Source organism: Centruroides sculpturatus, unplaced genomic scaffold (assembly GCF_000671375.1).
Source record: "Centruroides sculpturatus isolate CEXI.00-Female unplaced genomic scaffold, Cexi_2.0 scaffold269, whole genome shotgun sequence".
In the NCBI taxonomy this organism is placed as follows: domain Eukaryota; kingdom Metazoa; phylum Arthropoda; class Arachnida; order Scorpiones; family Buthidae; genus Centruroides; species Centruroides sculpturatus.
This window is the reverse complement of record NW_019384601.1, coordinates 508029-532738: the sequence shown is the minus strand read 5'-3', so window position 1 is coordinate 532738 and position 24710 is coordinate 508029. Positions and strand designations below refer to the sequence as shown.

Genomic DNA, 24710 nt, shown 5'->3' with positions numbered 1-24710 from the left:
ATGGAGTTAGTGCCATCTGTTGGACATAAAATCCTTAACCCTAGATGATATCTTTTAATTTATGTGAATGTTTAACAGAATAATATACAGCCTATGTCCACCCTGAAGTTCCATTCTAAATATTGGTGAAAGAATTTTTGAAATCAGATGAGTAGTTTTGGAGATTACCTGCTACATCCAAACTTACTTACTTATAAACATTACCTCTTTATAATATTAGTATAGATAAATAACTTTTAAAAAAGTTTAAATGTAAATTTAAACTTCTTTAAGTTTAAATGTAAATTTAAACTTCTAGACTTTAGTTTAATGTATAAAGTATTGTTTTTTACATAACTTTATTTTTTGTTTTTAATATTTTGAGTCAGTTTAGACATGCAAAAAATTTCCACTAAAATTGATTTTTTGTTAAAAATCAAAAATACACTGATAAATTTTAGTGTAAAATAAAAATTAAGAAAAACTAAATCAAATTACTAAATTACAAATTTTAACATCTAACTATAAAATTTATTTTATGACAGTCTTGAATATACTGTATATTTTAATTATTAGATCTGCTGAAGTTGTCAAATGTGAATATACAGTTAGTGTAGGTCAATATTTCCTTGCACCATATGTGAAAGATAATAATCTCCATAGAGTGAAGGTGTTGAAGCTATTATTAGGTAAATTAAATATAAGTGATTTTTAATTTGATTTGGAAGTTTTACATTAACATTAAAAACTTCAAACTAAAATGATTTATTTAAAACATTTTTTGTTTTAAATGTTACATATATATATTTTATATTTTTAATAAAACATTTTAATTAATTTTTACAAAGGGAGATTTTATGATTTAATATAATTGTTTTATATTTTAGAAAATAACTTATTAGTTCATTACATTGATTATGGTAATGAAGGTACTATTCCTATTTCTTCCTTACGACTGTTGCCATCATCTTTTGCTAGCATTCCTTCACAAGCTATTTTATGTTTTTTAGAAGGAGTAAGTATATATTAATTTTTTAAACTTTTATGAAATATTATTTAATAATTTAAGTTACAAAATAAAATAATGAATTATCATAAATTTATGTTAAACTTGAACATAAATACAGTGGATGATCAGTTAAGGAACATAATCCATTCCAAGACTATATTCGCTATCCGAATTGTTTGTTGACAGATTATCAATTTACCATAGATTTTTGTCAGAACTTGATTAATTTATTCTGAAGAATCCAAAAAATAAATAAATTAATTATATACTTTCTTACTATGTTTATTTACATGTAATAACAAACTAAAAGCAATCTCTCCATTTTTTCATGGATGGCACATCTTTGTTTCTCAGATGTGATTTTTGTTTCTCCTTTGTCTGCTCGAGTCTTTTTGATTATATCTTTCTTATCTAAGATTGTATCTACTGTAGACCTGAAGTCATCTGCCTACAATATCTGATATATTCTGCCTACTCTTTGCCTTGGCTATTATCTCTTGCTTAGTTTCTATAGTGAACACAGTTTTTGACATGCCACTTTTTTTAGGCCCCATAATATTATATTGTTTAAATAAAAAGTTCAGAAAAACACTTTCGTTCAGATAAGCTATGTATAGATGCTACTAAAATATAGTTTTACAAATCTTAAATGCAGTGTCACTTCTGTCAGGTGTTTGTTGTCTGAATATAAAAATCTCGCATGAAAGTGTTCATTGTCCAATTTGTTTACAATCCGAACTTTCAATTCCAACATTTACACTTAATGTTTTTAGTTTTTATGAAATACAATAAAATTGAACACACTGCATATTTATATTGATATAGTGACATACTACTAATAATAACATTTTTATAATTTTTATCAACGATTATTTAAAAATGCTAGCAAGGCTCTTGCATGATTTTTCTGGCACTTGAACAGGAAATTAAGAGAACCTAGAAGAAAGTGTGATAATTTTCTAATTATACTTTGATATAAAATTTAAATAAAAGCTTAAAATGAATAGTTTTGTTGAATCATGATAAATTTTTCCATTCAAAAAAAAGAATATTTGAGTTAAAAAATGATTATTGTTAGGAGAAACTAAAGTTTTCCCTGATGATAATTGTCAGGATCATCATAATCATTATTGCAGCACTGCATTATAGCATCCCTGATGCCTTGTTGCAGCACTCAAGTTGAAAAACTTGAGTGCTGCAACAAGACATCAGGGATGCTATAAAATAGTGCTAGGCATTGCTATAACACTTCTCATATTTTTAGTAATATATTTAAGAAGCACAACTCTGACATTGATAAATAAGTGGGAGTGCCACAAGTATAAAAAAATTATCAAGTTGAAGGTAGTCACTATTAGAAAAAGGTTGAAAAATATTGACTTATGTATTTATTTACAGTAAACAGTAGATCAACAAAATGTGTTTTAAATATTTTTCATTTTTACTTTTCCAGCTGTTATATATAACAGAGCAAAATTATGGCAATTGGTCAAAAAATAACCCCTCTCAAGATTTTTACATTTTTGTGCTCAGGATACCTCAAAACATCAAGAAATGCAAAAAAAAAAGTTGGGGTTTTTCTCTATGTATGGATATTAGTGTGTGGGGTATGATTTTGTTCACTCTTTTTGAAGCTTAATAACTGCTGTGATTTTTGTCAAAAATTTCTGAAATTTGGCAGGGAGGTTTGCATATTAGGGGATTGATGCTATTAAATTTTGGTAGTTAAGGGGCGAGGAGTGGGAAACAGAGGGAAATTGTGTAATACTTCAAGTGGGATAGGATTTAATGACAATTTTACTCATTATTAGCATTTATAATTTTTTTTAAATAAAACTTACCATTATCTTCAGAATTAAACTTTTTGCCATTTTATAGTAATTAAAAATATGAAAAATTTTTAATAAAATATCATAACAGATGGTGCCACCAAATGTTGCCAGGAAAGTTAAGCAACTTGTTACTGGATTTTTACTATAATGAATAAAATTTTATTTTGATGCTTTTGAGTATACAAAGAAAAATTTTATTATACTGCATTGAATACATTACTTGAGAAAAATGTATGTAGAGTATTCACTACAGTGAGTTGCATTCAGTATTTGTCAATGTTTTGGATGCTAGAAGTGGGAAAAGCATCAGAGTCAGATTTAGTGGGAGTAGGAATAGGTTAACCCAGCCATTCACCATCTGTGTATATCAATCAGAACATGTAAAATGAGACCATACTGTATTCAATTGGATCATATTTTCATAATTTATTTAATATACTTAACTTTATCTTTTAAACTCAACTCAAAATATACATGCATTTTTGATATTTTCATATGATGTGTAAATATATATTTATTTCTTTAATTACATAAAATAATTTGTATTTTCAGATACCTCCTAAAGGATTGGTTTTAGATATTTTTAAAGATCTTGTATGTACTAAAGATGTTTTTGCTGTTATTTCTCCTCCAGTTGAAGAACAGTATCCAGTAAAATTATTTATAAAATCACTAAATGAAAATGAAACTTCATTTGAAATGGTTGACATTACACAATATATACTTAATCATATGAAGAATTCTTGTGTGTCAAAAGTAAGTTTATAAATTAAAGTATTTTTACTGTTAGAAAATGACAAATATTTTAATATTTCAATATTTACATGCTTGAGAACTCAATATTTTAAAAGAATGTACTTGAATATTTAAAAAAATATTAGTCTAGAACAGGGGTGTCCAACCCGCGGGCCGCATGCGGCCCAAGGCAAGTTCCAATGCGGCCCAGTAAAGGTGTAAACAAAACTGACAAATGTTTTAATTTTTTATTTATTTCAACGGCATAAACTCAGAAAAGAAGTTTCACAAACCTTTATTCATATTTTAGTTTTGAGTGGAAATGAAATATTTTCATGTACGTGGAGATGTGTGAATGAGGAAGGATTACTAAATAAAGCTGGAGTTGTGACTCAAAGGATTATAGACCCAAATTTGGTGAAAGGAGAGAAAGGACAAAGGATAAAAAGTTGTCAGAAAGGTTAAATAGTTCTTCTGTTAGGCAAATATTGAGTCTTAATTTTCCAACCTTTCTCGCTTCTTTATCTTTTGTCCTTTCTCTTCTTTTTCCAAATTTGGCTCTATAATCCTTTGAGTCAAAACTCCATCTTTATTTAGTATTCCTTCCAGCGTTGCAAGATTTGGCTACATTGCGTCAAATGTGGCTACTTTTTTAGTTTAACGTAAAAAAATATCATTTGGCGCTTTGGCTACTTTTGGGGCTACATATCATTTATAAATATATTAGTCGAATAAAAATGCACTTTAAAATAGTGTTTCGTCGCTTTTTATTAATCAGAGACTCAAATAAAGCAAATATTTGCGTTTTATCAAATAAATAAATTTATCTATTTCTAAGAAAAAATTGAAAGTTACTGTAGAAGTAATTTTTTAAAATATCCTATTTCTTGATAAAGTTTTAATACTTATTATTATAATCTAGACATGTTAATCCTTAAATATACTTGTATATTGAACCACAAGTATATATTATATATACTTGTGGCCCAAAACTCCATGACTTCTTCCAATGCGGCCCAGAGAAACAAAAAGGTTGGACACCCCTGGTCTAGAAGATAGTGCATTTGATTATGCAAACATCATTCATCCAAATTATCAATTATTCACACTGCTGCTGATAAAGAAAAAGTTATGTAAAAAATAAACCTATCCAAGTTTGCATTACACTTGTTTCTACAGTACCATGAAAGAAATTTGTTAATTTTTTTATATAAAAAAACACAATCAATATTCTCTTGATTTTCTGTTTAGTCTCTATTCATTTTACTTTCCTGACTTATGTATACATAATAAGGGAAAGTATGGGAATCATGTCAAATTTGACTCCAAGTTTTCTGCAAATCACCATGTTTTGAAATTGCCTGAATCCTAAAAACGTAAAAAAAAAAATGGCAAAAACGTGTGTGTGTTCTCATCTATTTCACTTAGTATCTCAGGATGGGGTAAAGATTAAGAAATGAAATTTGGCATGGTGGCTTGTATATGAGAGGCATTGATACTATTCAATTTTGGTGGTGAAAGGTCGAGAGGGTGGGGATATAGAGGTGTTTATGTATCTTGAGAGGGGTAGGTTAATGAAGATTTTATTTATTAACATTTACACTTTTTTTTTTCATAAAACTCACTCCTATCCTCAAAATTAAGCTTTTTGCCATTTTATAGTAATTAAAAAACAAAATTGATAACAGATGGCACCACACACAATTTTAGTTTTTGTTTAGTAATATAAAATGTTTTTTAAATAAAATCTCATAACAGCTGGAAAGTTACACAACTTTCATTGCTAAATTTTTTGCTTTGTAGCTTGCCTTCCATTTTCCACTTTGGGTCACTGGATAATACTCATAAATTTAGGTCTTGTAACCTGTAATGACACTCTTAAGGAAATCTGTATCTTTCTCAATTTCAATCCAGTTTCAGCAACAATCAATTGAGCCATTCACAAGCCAAATTGATTAACTTCACATTTCGAATTTTTTTAAATTTTAGTGTCAAAGCACTTGATACACTCGTAACTTTTTATATTCATAATAAATCTAATTAACTCCATACTGTAACATAAATCCGCCAGCACACAATGCAGCATTGCAAACACCAGTGTATGCTGATCAATGCCTTGTAAATAACGGTAAATTATTTAACGTTAATTCATCACAAAAAGTAAGTATAAGAAATTAGTTAGTTACAGTCCAACTGCCGCAAAAGTATATATACTTGTGAAATATTGAATGATTATTTTAATTTTGGTGGCAATTGTTTTTAGGAAAAAAGTTAACCATTATATCAAGATGGATGAAACTACAAGAAATTTTTTAAATTCCTTGTATTAAACGTGATTTTTATAAAAATTTAAGAACGAATTGACATGTTGGGACCTCAAATACAGCTGACAAAGAAAACATCATTTATGTTGCTGAATAATCAATTTAAACAAAATAATAATAACAATCATTCTAACAATAACAGAACAGTTATTATTCATTTTTGCAAAAAATCTTTAATAAAAAATGTACGATAATGAAATTTTTTTATAATAATAAAAATTGTGAACACTGAATTTGATGTTACTATGTTTTTCACTTGCCAAATCAATTAACTTCCTCAATCACACCAAAATCATAATAATAGTAATGATTATAGCATATCTATGCTATCTTATACATTTTATATGTCGTTAAATAAAAGCTACATCTACAATAATAGATTCTACAATGTTTATTTCAATTTATATTTTAAAAGGAATTTTAAAAAAGGATGCACAGTGGTGCCTTGTATAATGATGCTTCGAATAATGGACACTGTGAACAACGGACTTTCTGTTTGGCCGTTACGTGACTCGAGCAACGGACTGGCTGTGAACAATGGACTTTCTGTTCAGCAGTTACATGAGGCGAACAATAGTCTTTCTGTGAACGAGTGCAAATGATATTTTCACTCTTTTGCCATTGCCAATAACAATATGCTATTTTTATAATATATTAGTATTATTAGTATATCTGAAGTACAGAGCTCCCATTGGGATTCGGCTTGCTTCCTTGTTTATTATGTACATCACCTTGGTGCAGGGTATTTACATTTATTCAAGTGTTGTGCAAATCATGGCTTCTAAAAAAACAGAAAGGTGATTTCAATTGAAGCAAAGCAAGACATCATCAGAAGGAATGAAAGTGGACAAAAACTTCCTTGTCAAATGGGGAGAGGTTCAGGAGTTTACCAACACTCATTATCCAAACAGAGCTGAGGCCAACAGGATCAATGATCTCTACAATGACACCCTTGCTCGTCATTTCTGACAGGTGTTGAAGAAGAGAGAGAATCAGACCATATTGGACATGTTTTTCAAGAAGCAAGCTGCCAAAAAACAAAGGATGGAACAAGAGGAGTTGACCACTTTGGACATGTTTTTCAAGAAGCAAGCTGCCAAAAAACAAAGGATGGAACAAGAGGAGATGATCCTGCAAGCTCCGGTAGCCTCTCCTGAATCTGACTCTGATTAAAAAACAATAAAAAGAGACCTGCTGCAATGTGTAAAAAGTCTGTATCTGTATGAATGTGTAAAGAAAGTGTTCCTCTGCCTCCTCTCTTCTGACTACCTGGCATAATTGGTGACTGCTCCATTTTCATTTTTTTTTATGGTACGGTACAGTTATTTTATGCTGTGGAATGAATATGTTTTAACATGTATTTCTATGGGAAAATGCATTTAGTATAACGGGCTTTTCACTTAATGGACGTGCACCTGGAACGGATTAAGTACATTATATGAGGCACCACTGTATATTACTTTGTCACTTTTCTCCACTTTTTGTTTTATGGAATTAATCAATTTGGCAAGTGAGCAGCACAATTATTGTTGGTTTTTTGATTTGGAGTCAAAATTTACAGGACAATCGTTATACACAGTTTTTGCATTAAGAAAACCTTTAAAATTATGTAAATGCTTCCTTTGTTGATATCTAATTCTTTAACAATAATTTCTGTGTTACTTAATGGTCTACCAGGACAAGATTACTGATTGCAGTAGGTAATAAAGCAAATAGAAAAATTTTTATTTTCCCTTGGTAAACTTTAACATGTGCACATTCATTGCACGAACAATGTCCAATCTGCATTTGAACTCTCCAAGTGTTCCTGATTATGTCAATTGGAATTATTCTGATTGCCTGTGTCATGCATTCTTTCAATTTCTTCATGCTCAATATCTTTTTTGTGTATACACTATCCTTAACATATCCCAAAATGAAAAAAATAGGTACCATGTCAGATTGGATGAGTGAGGAGGCCAAGCAATGGAATATTTTTGGCCTATCCATTGATCTGGGAAAGTTGCATCGAGGTTATGCTGTACTTCCTTTGCCCATTGTGGAGATGCTCAATCCTGTTAGAAAATCACATTTGCTTGCCTGGACTCTGTTTCCCAAAGCCAAAGTATGCATATTACTTTCTCTGTGGATGTTGCCATTTTCTGATAAAGATTGCTGGAAAATGTTGAGATTGCCAATGTTGCCATCATGAAGAAAATATTATTTGAATTGCTCTATCACATGCAACAATTGATTTTTTTTTCTATCTCTACTAGTGTAATTTTTGTGAACATTGTAATGGGGAAATAATTTTTGGACACCCTATATATGAATGTAATATACAGGGTATAATAGAAAGGAGTGTAAAAAATTTGAGGGGTTGTTACAGGTTAATTTTGAATCAAAAACTAGGGTCATTTTTTGATTTGACATGTTCATTTTCAGTTATAAACAATAAAAATATATGATATCACTTCCTGTTTAGTGAAATGCCATCTGATGTATGAAAATATTTGTTGATAATTGCACATTAGTTTGATATCCATTACTAATTAACGGTAATTAATTTGTAACTGTAACAAATGACTCATTAATTTGTTGTTTGGATGAACAACAAATTAATGAGTCATTTGAGTTATTTGTAACAATACAGGGTATAATGGGTGTAAGGAAAAATAAAGGATGATTAGTAATTTATCAATCAAAGTTCTTAGACATTATTGAACAATTTTATTTAAATAATAAATCATTTATTTACAAAAAAGTGTTTGAATGACATTCATCATCTTGAATACAGGCTTCAGTCTGTCAGTGTAAGATAGACAGCATGTTCAAACACTCCTGGACAATTTTTGATTGAATTGCAACCATCTTCTGTTCTTCACAGGAGTTCTACAAGATTCACAACCTAATACACCATAGATTTTAAATGGCTTCAAACAAAAAAAAATTAGGGGATTCAGATCAGGTGACTATGCAGGCCAAGCAACACTCCCACTTCAATCTATCTGCCGTGTAAATGGTATTGAGGTAAGCTCTAGACAATAGGTTGAAATGTGCAGGTGCACCATTGTGTATGAACCACATGTACTGATCTGAGAGAAAAAGAATAGTCATAGCCTAGTAAAAGTGAGGGATGGCAACCAGAATATCCAAGACCTGGCTCTTCAACTGGCAGAAAATGATCCCAGCACAAATAAGGAAGGTTGGTGTAATCACAGGTGTTAACTACATGACAGTTTGATGTACTGTACTTTGCATGCTCAGCATATGCATCCATACCATCTACAGAAGATGCAGGTGCTGAATCTGAATGATTACTCTCAATGAGTGGCATTTTGCCAATGGCTTTTGCATTGATGTGTTCAAAAATCCACTTTTCTGAATAACATTCTTTTCGTGGATGAAGCAACTTTTTCATGAGATGGGATTATTGATTCACGTAACATGCACCACTGGTCAGAAGTAAATCCCCATAGTGTCACTGTGCAGTCTCATCATCAGCAATTTCCTGTAAATGTTTAGTGCAGAATTGTTAGTGATTATTTAATTGAACCTCATACATTACCTCAACAACTAACTGGCTTCACCTATCAGCACTTCTTGGAACACTTTTTACTACAATTACTTGAAAATGTGCCTCTAACATCTTGATGGTACAGTCTATCTACAACAGTAAAAGTTTGATGATTGGGTGCACTCTTGCCAGTGAAAGTTTTTTGGTACAGTTTTCTAGCTTCAAGTGAGTATAGGTAGTCTGGCAGTTGGAGTTGCATGATGTTAGGGAGGAATTGTGGTAGTCTGGCAGTTGGAGAACAACGTCCTCCCACAATTTCTCCCTAACATCATACTATATAGGAGGTATATTGACGACATTATTATTTGTTGGAAAAATGTGCCTGATATAACAGCCTTAGTAGATGCTTTTAATAATAACCCGTATGGGTTGACGCTAGAATTAGAGCAATCTGACCCCACCGAGGTCCATTTCCTAGATATAAATATTAGGTTGGAAAAAGATGGCATCAGCACAGCGGTTTGTCATAAACCAGGATCTATGTCTTCATACATTCCGGTGGGATTATGCAATCTGGTTTCCTACAAGACTGCGGCATATAAAGTAAATACAAAATCAACGTACCAGGAACCTGTTTCTGGTGTGCTTCTCGGTAAAACAGTGTTACAAACGTTTTCGAACTTGTAAGTTCTTCTTCAGGTAACAGACATCTAAGTGAATGCCATTCAAATTCAATTCAACAAAAAAGAACACCATTAAGAACTCTATTGCACGTATCAATGGCGTCATTGACGCATGCGTCCCTTTGCTGGTTGTAAATTATCGCAAGTTCTTGTCTACGAGCACCTGCCATGCCGTTGACAGGGTGATTTCGTCTTTGTTGTTAATACAATTGTTGTCTTTTAGTGTAGCCATACCTTTTAGTTGTTGTTAATACAATTGTGTCTTTTAGTGCAGCCTGTACATGTAGTTTTAGTGGCTACACTAAAACTACATGTACAGGGCCTCTAGCCTTCTAAGGTGGTGCGATAGAGTTCTTAATGGTGTTCTTTTTTGTTGAATTGAATTTGAATGGCATTTGCTTAGACATCTGTTACCTGAAGAAGAACTTACAAGTTCGAAAACGTTTGTAACACTTTGTTTTACCGAGAAGCACACCGGAAACAGGTTCCTGGTACGTTGACTTTGTATTTACTTTAACCCGGTGTAGTACATTGCCGATTTGCATATAAAGCTTTAATCAGAAGAGCCTTCACACATTCTTCTAACATACAAGCTCATGGTAAAGAGCTAGTGTCTATACAGCGAGTAGCCACAGAACATGGTTATCACAAAGCTAGACGTAAGATGATACAAAGTTATAGCCGGCTTAGTTGGTCTACCAGCCGGCAGATAGCGCACAGCTGGTAGACCAACACATCAGTAATCAACCGGAAGACATAGAACGGATTCTCATCACCTATAACCCATATGTAAGATCTATTTACAATAAGATTGCCAAAAAGCACCAAATATGTATTGCTTACAGGAGGTGTCTCACTATTTTTAACATCTTAAGTAATGGGAAGGACCCTCCTAACCCCAGCAGAAGATCAGGAATCTATAGTGTCCCTTTGAGAGATAATAGATTCAATAGGGATTTAGTATATATAGCCAGGGTGGCCAAGCTCCTTGATAGTCCGAGCCATTTTTCAAAATTTGAAATTTTTCGCGAGCCACAANCTTTTCCAAGATGTGTATGGAGAAATGGCCCTATTATGTGGCCTTAAATATAAATAGCTCTCCATTTTGTCTATTTAAATTTTAGATATGGATAAGTTATTTTCAGAAAGTAATATAAAATTGAAAAAGATTTAAGCCTACAATTACTATCATCCAACTTTTTATGTAGTTATTGTATATCTGTTTAGTTGCTTTTCACTCTTATTTTTGATTTCAAGTAAATGTGATAATTTGAATCAGAGTTTAGTTTCCCTACAAATTAAAATTAAAAAAATATATATATATATATATATATAATTAATAACTCAAAATTTCCCAATGAAAATGTGCATAGCACTAGAATTATTTTTTGACCAAAGTTATCTTTGAATGTGAAACATTTGTCAAAACAATTTTTGTATTAAGAAGATTCAATATAATAGTTTAATGTATTAAAATGTTATACATACACAAAAGAGAAATATATTAAAAACAAGCAAATTATTTGTTGTGGCATCACAATGCCAGGCTGCAATTTTTCATATTTTTCTTATTTATTTAATTTAAATATATGCTCTCTACCTCAGATTAGTAGTACATGATACTTTTCCTGTTAACAACAGAGTCGTACCATCATCTAACTAACTCCTTAAAAGGAAAAAATTTTTACTTGAAATAATATGACTTCCAGCTTACATTGGAAGTTCATATACGGTTAATCAGGGCCTCCTGCCCCTAAGCTTCCCATATCTAGTCTCGGCTTTTATCTATCTAATTCTGTTCTCGAGATTAAGGAAAGAGGGACAACAGTGGGAATTTATAAATCTACAATTTTTTCAAATTGCAGCCCAATTATATCATTCCAGGAGAAGTAATGTGCAAAATCTCAGAAAACATTTGGGACTTATCATATAGTTGACTAGAATTCAAATTCAATTGTATATGAGAAATAATGAGCCAAATACTTTATAAGTGATTTTTAGATTGAACAAAGATGATTATAGTAATAAAGAATATTACAGGGGATAACAGGGGATCTGTTGCTTAACAGTTTCCCTGTTATCCCCCTGTAATCTTCTTTAGGTCAGTTTAGGTCATGACCTCTTACATTTTGTTTAACTCTTTCATGTTACTCCCATTATGTTACAGGAAGAAGTTTTTATTTAAAAACCTTAGTAATAACTTGAGCATATTCTTTATACATATAATTGGTTATAAGCATTAACTTTCTTTTTTTTTTAAATCCAAATATTGTTCATTATATACAGGTTTGTTGTAGCCAGAAAAAAAAATAACATTGCTTTTATGGGTGTTTCATTCATACTTTTAAAATTGATTTGTTATTGCTGAGAGTTCATTATAAGTGGGTTCATTATAAGCAAACACTACTGCATATTGAATATTATATATTTGCTTCTTACCTCCCTGTGAAGACATCCCAACATACACCAAATAATAGCAAACACCAAAAATTAACAGAGTTGTCTAAGTGTTGGAAATGAGTGCAGATATGTTTTAATATGCAGTTTACATCAAAATTGGGCAACTGATACAAATTAAATCTCTCAACAGAACTGTTCCTTATGAGCACACTCACCCATGTAACTAAACAGTCAGTTGACTAAAAATTCCATGTCAGTGCCTAGCTTAATACTTATTGTTTACTCCTTATTTTCTATTGAACACTGTCATAATATGCAAGGAGCTGCCATTACAGTATTGTAGCTCCTTGCACAATAGTGTTGCTAGTAGGGCATGCACTATTGTAATTTTTCAGCAATATGCCTATGCTAAGTGTGCACATTCCATCAGTCATGTGATCCATAATCAGAAATTTCTAGTTACATCACTGGTATGTATAAAATTTGTAAAACTGTAGACAATTTTGTATCAATAATAATGTAAGTTGTATTAAATAATAATCTTATGAATGCATAAAAATTTGAGTAGATTACTAAGTTCCAGTGCATTATACAAGTTTTGTTCAAGATGTAAACAATTTTAGTTATTGTATTTTTCTACAAAAAAAAAAGACTATAAACATCCTAAAAGACTAACATCCTAAAAAAAAGACTATAAACATAAAATAATATAGAAAAAAAACTATATATATATATATAGTTTTTTTTCTATATTATTTTATGTTTATAGTCTTTTTTTTAGGATGTTAGTCTTTTAGGATGTTTATAGTCTTTTTTTTTTGTAGAAAAATACAATAACTAAAATTGTTTACATCTTGAACAAAACTTGTATAATGCACTGGAACTTAGTAATCTACTCAAATTTTTATGCATTCATAAGATTATTATTTAATACAACTTACATTATTATTGATACAAAATTGTCTACAGTTTTACAAATTTTATACATACCAGTGATGTAACTAGAAATTTCTGATTATGGATCACATGACTGATGGAATGTGCACACTTAGCATAGGCATATTGCTGAAAAATTACAATAGTGCATGCCCTACTAGCAACACTATTGTGCAAGGAGCTACAATACTGTAATGGCAGCTCCTTGCATATTATGACAGTGTTCAATAGAAAATAAGGAGTAAACAATAAGTATTAAGCTAGGCACTGACATGGAATTTTTAGTCAACTGACTGTTTAGTTACATGGGTGAGTGTGCTCATAAGGAACAGTTCTGTTGAGAGATTTAATTTGTATCAGTTGCCCAATTTTGATGTAAACTGCATATTAAAACATATCTGCACTCATTTCCAACACTTAGACAACTCTGTTAATTTTTGGTGTTTGCTATTATTTGGTGTATGTTGGGATGTCTTCACAGGGAGGTAAGAAGCAAATATATAATATTCAATATGCAGTAGTGTTTGCTTATAATGAACCCACTTATAATGAACTCTCAGCAATAACAAATCAATTTTAAAAGTATGAATGAAACACCCATAAAAGCAATGTTATTTTTTTTTCTGGCTACAGCAAACCTGTATATAATGAACAATATTTGGATTTAAAAAAAAAAGAAAGTTAATGCTTATAACCAATTATATGTATAAAGAATATGCTCAAGTTATTACTAAGGTTTTTAAATAAAAACTTCTTCCTGTAACATAATGGGAGTAACATGAAAGAGTTAAACAAAATGTAAGAGGTCATGACCTAAACTGACCTAAAGAAGATTACAGGGGGATAACAGGGAAACTGTTAAGCAACAGATCCCCTGTTATCCCCTGTAATATTCTTTATTACTATAATCATCTTTGTTCAATCTAAAAATCACTTATAAAGTATTTGGCTCATTATTTCTCATATACAATTGAATTTGAATTCTAGTCAACTATATGATAAGTCCCAAATGTTTTCTGAGATTTTGCACATTACTTCTCCTGGAATGATATAATTGGGCTGCAATTTGAAAAAATTGTAGATTTATAAATTCCCACTGTTGTCCCTCTTTCCTTAATCTCGAGAACAGAATTAGATAGATAAAAGCCGAGACTAGATATGGGAAGCTTAGGGGCAGGAGGCCCTGATTAACTGTATATGAACTTCCAATGTAAGCTGGAAGTCATATTATTTCAAGTAAAAATTTTTTCCTTTTAAGGAGTTAGTTAGATGATGGTACGACTCTGTTGTTAACAGGAAAAGTATCATGTACTACTAATCTGAGGTAGAGAGCATATATTTAAATTAAATAAATAAGAAAAATATGAAAAATTGCAGCCTGGCATTGTGATGCCACAACAAATAATTTGCTTGTTTTTAATATATTTCTCTTTTGTGTATGTATAACATTTTAATACATTAAACTATTATATTGAATCTTCTTAATACAAAAATTGTTTTGACAAATGTTTCACATTCAAAGATAACTTTGGTCAAAAAATAATTCTAGTGCTATGCACATTTTCATTGGGAAATTTTGAGTTATTAATTATATATATATATATATATATATTTTTTTAATTTTAATTTGTAGGGAAACTAAACTCTGATTCAAATTATCACATTTACTTGAAATCAAAAATAAGAGTGAAAAGCAACTAAACAGATATACAATAACTACATAAAAAGTTGGATGATAGTAATTGTAGGCTTAAATCTTTTTCAATTTTATATTACTTTCTGAAAATAACTTATCCATATCTAAAATTTAAATAGACAAAATGGAGAGCTATTTATATTTAAGGCCACATAATAGGGCCATTTCTCCATACACATCTTGGAAAAGATATGAACAGTCACTTAAATTATAGGTGTAAAGTTTTTTAAATATATTTTTTTTTATATTTATACAATAATTTATTGATATAATTGCATATTATAAATGGAAACGAAATCTAACCTAACTTTTCAGCATTTTTTCAAAGAAAATGCACTCACTGCTGATATATTTATACTTGTAACTTAGCTTTCTTTTTATCTTTACCTTCCTGGTGCTTTAAAAAGTCTTTATCATTGTTAAATCTATCAATGAAGATCATCTAAGCTGCTCCCATTGACTACAGCGTCAGTGAAGATCCTTACGAATATCTGACTCGAGTCGATTTTTGACTCAAGAAATGTTCCTAAGTTGGTTTGTAGAAAAGTACACCTCCACACTCAAATTATACACTATTTACAGTTTATTTACAAACCAAAATGTATAATACATGAGTTAGAAACATTGTATATACAAGATGATGACACGTAGTACATTAAACAACAGGTTGTAGTACATTAAACAACTCTTCTGGGATTAAGTTCTGGAGAGGCCTAGTAGCCTGATAGAGTCGGCTCAACTGCATGGCCCGTTGACGTCTCTACACTATCTGTCCCAGAGGATTCTTTAAGAGGAGAGAGAGTCTCTCTAAGCTCTGTGGGCTGTCCAAGTGTTGCTCTCACATCCAGTTTCTTGCCCTGTTCTCTGTCTCTCTCTGTTGGCCCGTTATTTAGAGACTTCTTTGGCGGAAACTTCTGATCAATCACAATCATTCCTTCCATCTGAAGCTTCCCAAGACGTCGGCGGTCCTGCTGAGTCAAGCTCACAATCGCGTCTGCTTTTGTTTACATTTTCTTATTTTTTCTTTAATAGTTTAACTTATGGTAAACGGTCTTTTGCCCGACCACCCGTGAGGCCAATAAACAGAGTGATGTTCCCTTTGTTCTCCCTCCTATTTACAAATAAACAATGCAGGTGGGGATAATTTACAAGACTGTGTGACTTTTGACCTTACTTTGTTAAGAGACAACCTTTACACTATCCATTCCTTGTTTTACATAGACAGCATTTATATTTTATCATCATTTTCATTATTTTAAATGTATTCTTAAAGTATATTTTTGTATATTTTAGTTTTATTTTATATTAATTGGTTTTATTCATATTCTATCTTTTTTATAGATTGAGTGAAAGAACACATTTATGGATCATGTGTATAAATTAATAGCTGGTCATTAAAAATATTTTTACCAGATAAAAATCTTATCAGTTAATTTGAATTAATAATGAAATAATTAGATAAATTATTTGTGATGATAAAAATAAACTTCTGTTTCATGTATGAATAATTCAAGGGTAATTCCAAAAGTTAGGTCTATTGTTTTTGTTTAGAAATACAAAGAAAAGTTTATTTTCAATAATTTTTACATTTTAAAGCTTGAACATTTATCTATTTTTCTACATAATTGGTGTATTGGTCAATGCAATTTGAAAGTACTGTAGCAGTTTTTGTATGCCCATGTCATACTGGCTTGCCGCCATGTCGCGGGACCAATCTTGTGCACACCTTACAATATTGCAACTTTTCCATTAAAATCGTACGAAACCACAAGTATCAATATGCAGAGATCATCCAGAGTGATCTGCCAATTATTACATATGGTTTGCTCATTCTTTGCTACTGTCTTGTCGGAAATTGACTGTCTCCTGCTTTTTTTCTTCATCATGAATTTTAGTATGATTAACTGCAAACTCCCTATACCACTTGCGGACATTTTTGACATTCACGCGTGACTCGTCATACACTTTCATCGATTGGCGATGAATTTCATTCAGTTTAACATGATATGGCGGTGAGCTTTTATGACATGGGCATACAAAAACTGTCATAGTGCCTACAAAAATGCATCAACTGAAATGATGATTATGCAGAAAAATAGATAAATGTTCAAGTTTTAAAATGATGTAAAAATTATTAAGAAATAAACATTTCTTCCTATTTTTAAAAAGTAGGAGACCTTACTTTTGGGATTACCCTCATATAAAATATTTCTACAAAATTATTAGATGTAATAGTATCAAAAATAAATCAAACTTTTGGCACAGGTTTTCTTAAGTAATGCAAACTTTTACATCGCTATCTTCAAAGTAAACTCCTGCACTACACACTTCTGCAAACATACTACTAGTAAAAGCAGTCCAAGAATCCACTTAACTTCTTCTCTCCTGCTTATTGGAATATGTAACACTAACTTTTATCTTATGGAACAGAAAAAACCTACAGGGACAAAATTAAAGAACTAAGAAGATTGGGAAAGTACTTTTAAGATTTTCTTAGTCAGATATTTACTGACCAGAAATGATTGACTGAAGCATTGTAAACTAGAGCTCTTAGTTTACAGACATTAAAAAATGGCTTCTAATACTGCTTTGACATATCTTATGGATGCTATAGCTGCAGGAGGAGTTAGTTTGAAGATAGATTTTTATATTCTTTTGTACTAGTAACATAATAAAAGTTAAGTTTATTTTTTTATTTTACCATGCATATGACGGTATAAAGTACAGGTTCACAATCTTAATTTTTATTTATTTCTGCAGGAAATAAATGTTATTGTCTATAATGTTGATTACGGTGACAAAATAAAAGTTTCAAGAAAAGATATTTTACCATTATTACCAGCCTTTACAAAACTACCTGGATTTGTAGTGTGGTGTTCTCTTGCAAATATAGAGCCATTACGAACTGGAAATAACATTACAAAGATATGGCCTAAAGAAACAATTCAAAGATTTTTTGAACTTACTGGATTTGAACGTTCTTTTAATGCAAACATTGTTTCACATGGAAATGCTGAGTAAGATTTATTTATACTAAATATTTTTATTCTAGATATATCTATACTAATATTATAAAGAGGTAAAGTTTGTAAGTTTGGATGTAGGGGTAATCTCCGAAACTACTCATCTGATTTCAAAAATTCTTTCACCAATATTTAGAATGGAACTTCAAGGTGGACATAGGCTGTATATTATTCTATTAAACATTCACATAAATTAAAAGATATCATCTAGGGTTAAGGATTTTATGTCCAACAGATGGCACTAACTCCATGAGTACGACGACCTAAGTTTGCTTTTCTGTGAAGATGAACTAAAGCACATCATCATCTATCTATATAAATAAATATGTAATGTTCGTTTGTTCCTACCGATTCCTTAGAAATTTTGGCACAATGCTGCATTCGAATAAGCATGTGTTTTTATATAATATACATGTCGAAATTCCCCCCACTGGGGGGGGGAGATGGACAGGATTAAGGCTTACTGTGAAGAACTTGGCTTCTATTATATGGGGGAAGTGCTATACATTTATAATAGATACATTTTGAGCCACAACACATGGTGGGGTCTGCTAGTCAAAGATAATTTTAGTTAAGAAAGATTAACTATTCTTTGATAGTTGTAAAGTTTAGATGGATTATTTTATTTACATTTTTATTCAGCCATCTGTAAGGAAGTTCTTATAACTTCCCTATATTCAGTTTAAATAAAGACAATTATTTTTTTTAGATTTTTTTGTTCTTCTGCCATATGAACATTGAGGGTCAGTTTTATTTTCCTGGCTGTTATTTATACATAACAAGGTAAAGTATTGGAATCATGTCAAATTTGATCCTCTGAGATTTTTGCAAATCTCCACATTTTGAGACCACCTGAATCCAAAAAAGTAAAAATAAATAAAAAAGCAAAAAAATTTTGTGGATGTGTGTGTATTTTGGCATCTAATTTGCTTAATATTTCAAAACGGGGTAAAGATTAAGTAATGAAATTTGGCATGATGACTTGTGTATAAGGGGCTTTGATGCTATTAAATTTTGATGGTTAAAGGTTGAGTGGTGGGAGATAAAGGGGGTCTCCAGTATAATCAGACTTAATGGTGATTTTACTCATTATTAACATGTTGACTGCTACATGTCATTGAATGGAATGCTCCCTGACCCTATTGTTATTCAGCCATGTTATTGTGTCTAATAATAATCTATTTATAACATCAGTTCTTCAGCTATACTGATAACAAAAGTTTATTCTTGCTAAAAAACATGTGAGTTATATTGTAGTTGGTGTGTATAACAAAAAATTCTTTGAATAGTTCAACTGTGAGATAATTCAATCACACCAGATGAAACCAAATATAATTAGAAATTATAATAATGAATGTCTGGCATAGATTAATCAGATTATATACTTTATTATTAATCAGTGCTAAGGAACACCATCAAATAGCCAATAATTTATTCAATTTTACAAGCTCTATGATGGCTTTTCTTTTCTGCTAGACTTATTACACCATCAATTAGAAACAGGACAATCTTTAGAAAATCACATTTTTATTTCCTAGAGTATTTTCAAAATTCGAACAAGATTGCCCACATTGAATTTAAATTTATTTCCGCTTATACCATACAACCTGACAAAAATTGCACTATGATGCAGGGGTGTAACTTGGCAGAGCCATGTCAATATTTCTATGAAAACTATTATCATAGCTTTTTACCATATCAGATAATTTATTGATATATTTATAAGGATTATGACGAGTAAATAATCTGTATTTTATTTTGTGAAGTATTATTTAGTCTTTCAACAATGGAAGCTTTTGTATCAGAATGGGTTGAATATTTAATTTTTAAACAGCTTTTTTATTTATCTGTTATAAAATACCTTTTCTTTATTGGTTTGAAAATTTTTTGGAATGTTTTGTTTAAAAATGAGTTGAAAAGCATCCAAAACAGATTGATGTTTTTCTATCCTTTATTGCTACAACATGACAGTATTTAGTAAATATGTAGATTATGGTTAATAAATATTTTATGCCATTATTAAATCTAGAAAATTGTTTTAGCACAATTTAATCATCTTACCATAAGTCATTGGGATAAAAAGCTTTAGTTTTTCTTTGCAAATATTTAATTTTTACAGGTTTATGTAGAGTATAAACTGGTTGAAAAAGCAACTATTTTTCAACAATAGGTCTTGATAAATTAGATGCTTTAACTAATTTACTCACACTACCAAATGATGCAGGTGATTTCAGATTATAATATATCAATTTCAAAAGTTTTTCCATTTGAGCCTTCCCCTCTTTCTTGAAGACTTCTTTCACTGGTAAAATATTCTTGGAGAAAAGAAAAAATAAATGTTGTTAGTAGAAATTATTTGGCACGTAATGTGTCACTTTGGACAAGCATGCTGTAGGTTTGCCACTTCTCTCTAAAACAATAATAATCACATCTTGTTTCACAGAACTTCAGGTACCTCAAGAATTCTGTAAAGATATTTACAAGAAATTTTTTATTTTCATTATTTTCCAAAAATTTCTACACTGTACTTTAACTATAATAAGCTTTATCACTTAGAAAATTAAACAGAAGTTTTCTACAAATGTTTCATTTCTTTAAACTTTGTTTAAAGTAGGGGTCCCCAAACTTTTTATCCCGTCGACCCCTTTATAGAAAATTTGCCTTCTTATCGACCCCAGATTAAGTATTTAACAAAAACATTAAATCATTTTTGTATTTCTAATGTTAAGCGATAAGGTGTCCTGCATAACAACCCAACAAAAGAATTTATAGTTCCCATACCTTATAAAATCCATCCAATAACATTAACAGAAAAGATCTTTTTCACTGATTTATGATCTTAAAAAATAATAGCAAAATTATGGATTGATGGAAATTTGCCTATAGTTCTTAAACTGTACGTGTTATAATACGTAAAATACACACTTATCTTTGAAAACATAAGTTATATTGGATGAAAAATCCTCTTACTGTCATTTTGCAACTACTACTGAATTACTTAAAAATATGTTGACGTGCCAAAAATTCACTATACCTTTAAAATGCAGTCTAGTTTACATCTGTCGAACGTTTTCGGTCGACGTGCCTTTTTATTAAAATAGTTGATATTAGTGGGATGGATGAGTCTGAAGAGAAGCAGCAAGATTATTGATATGTGGTTGAAAATTGTTAAGTTTTAGTCGCAAATCACCACAGTTTTCCAATTTCAATCTGTTCCTCTGTTTTGTCAAAATTGCGTTCACGTGGCTAAAACCAGCTTCAACCATGTATGCAAGTAAGAAAGGTTCGGCTTCTGCTCTGAGCTTGGGATGTTTAGGGCAATATTGTTATTGTTCCAAAATTCGCTGAGATTTTTATTTTTAAACAACGCTTTAGCTTTGAAATCTACACATATTTCACTCAGTTCATCTTCTAAGCCAGGTTCACTACCTTCATTATCTATTTTTACATCAAATGGATTAGCAAATCATTCGGGAACATGCATATTCTCCAAGTCTTCGAAATGTGCTTTAAAGTCTTCTCTTAATTTATCAAGATGTTCAATATATATCTCCAAATCACGGTCAGAAAACTTTTCATTTTCTCTTAGTACTCGCAAGTTTGAAAATTATTTAAAATCGGATCGTGCCAGTGAAGATGTAAATAGCTCCATTTTTACTTGAAAGGCCATAATGATTTTTCGAGCTTGAACAATTTGAACACTTTTTCCTTGCAATCGCTTCTGTACTACATTAATGATTTTCGATATATTACGATAATTTCTCTGTAAGCGACAAAATANTCGGCTTACATTAGCAGAAATGCTATTAAAACAAGAAAAACTGAATGGTTTCTTATGTAAGTACATTTTTTTTGGGAATTGTATAAGAATAGGTTAAGGTAAAATATTCAGTATTACCTGTTGTTGATATTTTGTAATTTGAATGATTAATTTATTAATGTGAGGTACTACAGGAAACTTAACTGGCTTTATACCTTTTACAGGCAAGTTTGACTCGTAATGGGAGTCAGCATAAGTGAATGATGGGAAATGACCCTGACTTGTATTATCTGTAAAAAATTGTGAAAGTCAAAATTAATTTCAAACTCCAAGATCTATCTTGGTGGTAGACATGTTCATGGCATGCTTACAAGATCATCTGACTGTCTTATTGGAAATGTTGATTACATACTAAGTTATGTAGTATTGAATGTAGTAGATTGAATACTATATAGCCAGGGTGGCCAAGCTCCTTGATAGTCCGAGCCATTTTTCAAAATTTGAAATTTTTCGCGAGCCACAATTAAATACATATTAAAAAGGTATGCAAAAAATTTCAGATTACAAATTATATCCGTAGCAAGAGTGATACAAATTGTTTCTTCCAGAGCACAATGTCAACTGTCCATTGCAATGACAGTTTACAAATTCAAAATTGGTTGTGGAGTCGGTCGATAACGGACAATTACGCCACTGATTATGTTCGTTCGCGCAGTTTTCGATGAGTCATATCATTCTTAACTTGGACAGAAATGAAATTTGTTACAACGTTGCACTTAGTCTTTCATATTTGTTGTTAGTAATTTAAAAGACATTTTGAAACACATACGGAACGATAATAATTTTTTAAAATATAATACAGTCGACCCCCCTATAAGATATAGATACGTTCCAATTTATTACGAATCCGATTTCTTACAAGTCGTTCCAATCACAGCCCGACACGTGTCAAGTTTACGGACTACGGCTGATTGAAAGGTTTTCTTTCATAAAATTAATCGATTCTACACTAATCTGACTCAACATTTCCAAAATACGTATATTTTTTCGTAGTTTTATAGGAATCGTAATTATAGGGACCGTAATTATAGGGGGGTCGACTGTAACACAAAAATGAAAACTGAACTCGGGTACATTTATCGAGAGCCACAAATAATCATTCAAAGAGCCGCATGTGGCTCACGAGCCGCAGGTTGGCCACCCCTGATATATAGGCTCTACTAGAAGATCCATAGGCATCAGAATGCAGGAACATCAGGTGGATATTTGTAATGGGAGAACCAGCACGGCCCTTGCAACATACGTAACAGACCCGGACATAATTGCCAACTTTACTAGGGCCAATCTCCTCCTCGGGGCACTTCTCAATGATTATCTCAAATGGTTAGAGGTGATGCACATCTTTAAATCTTCTATCAAAACCACGTGCATAAATTTTAAAGAGGAGGTGCTTTTGTCAATGGCCTGGCAAGAGTTGATACACATCACGCTTTAGCCGCTCGTTATATCTGAGCAGGTGGACTCGTCACGCATGCGCGACATATAATTTTTAAAAGAACTGTTCAAACTCAAGAATGAAGTTATTTGAACGGCATTCGTTAATTGAATTTACGAGTTAAAACTGTAGGAACCTGATGAAGAGCCCTGAAGGAGTTCGAAAACGTTTGTTTTTGTACTTGTTAGTCGATCGTACCACATCATAAATTGGTTCAGTGTATGTGATTAGAATACCCTATATATAAATTTTGGTTTTTATTAATGATTGTTAATTAATTGATTTAACGTTAGTTTCTTTCTAATGAATAAAATTGCAATTGAAGATATTTTACAAATTTTTATGCTTATAAATTTTAATTGTAAAGTTTTTTAAATTAAATTATTAGTTAGTTTTTCTATGAAACTTTATCCATTTATGCTGTATAATAAACTTCTAAATTCATAAATAATATTTTTTACAGGATATTCTGGTTTCTGACTCCACATCTGAAAATTCAAAAACAATTGAATCTGCATGTCAAGATGCTGAAATCGATAAGTTGAAGGAATGTGAATATATGTTGCTGTCAAATAATAGTTCTAATGATATGTCATCTATTGAAAATAGTTTTTTAAAAGATATAAAATATGAAATGCTTGAATTTGGTACTAATTTTCATAGATATTGGAATCTTAGAGTGCCTGAACCTGATATTCCTGGAGATAATTCTATATTGATAATGTTAACCTCTATTACTAGTCCTAGTGACTTTTTTGCCAACATTTTATCAAGTAGAAATTACTTATTAGATACATTAGAAGAAAGAATGAATAAATTTTATGAGACATGTCATATGAAATATATTAATGAAGATAAATTAATACAGCCAGGCATATTTTGCTGTTGTAAAGATAATGAAGGAAAGTGGAATAGAGCAAAAATCATAAAAATTCTTAAAACTGAAGAAAATAATGAGGTAGCATATTTTATCTAAAAATAATTAAGTTAGTGAAAACTTAATAATAATAATTACTCAATATATTATTATATGGATTTTATCATATAATATCATTTATTGTAAGTTAATATATATTTTAATTCATCATAGAAGTTATAAATAAATTATCTACATATATATACACACACACAGTGTTGCTAGTAGGTCGTCATGGACTATTGTAATTTTTCAGTAGCTTACCTACCTATGCTAAGTGTGCACATTCCATCCAAGATAGTAAAGAAAATTATTTATAGAAAAAAACATATATATATATATATATACATCCTATACATATAAAACATATTCATAAAGTTCATGAATTAAATTAATATAGAAAAAAAACTATATATATATATATAT

At 30.8% G+C, this 24710-nt stretch overlaps 2 protein-coding genes across 2 annotated transcripts in view; both read left to right on the top strand.

Annotated features, from left to right (window-relative positions):
• LOC111624993 (tudor domain-containing protein 1-like) lies at positions 1-24344 on the top strand. The gene is made up of 5 exons (XM_023368003.1): positions 1-5; positions 556-668; positions 867-994; positions 3373-3576; positions 23832-24344. The coding sequence occupies exons 1-5, from the start codon at positions 1-3 to the stop codon at positions 24342-24344; spliced, it is 963 nt and encodes a 320-aa protein (XP_023223771.1).
• LOC111625002 (tudor domain-containing protein 1-like) overlaps positions 17231-24710 on the top strand; it is a 45386-nt gene continuing 37906 nt past the window's right edge. The window contains exon 1 of the mRNA XM_023368014.1: positions 17231-18107. The gene's annotated coding sequence lies outside the window, so the exon portion shown is untranslated. The remainder of the gene's footprint in view (positions 18108-24710) is intronic.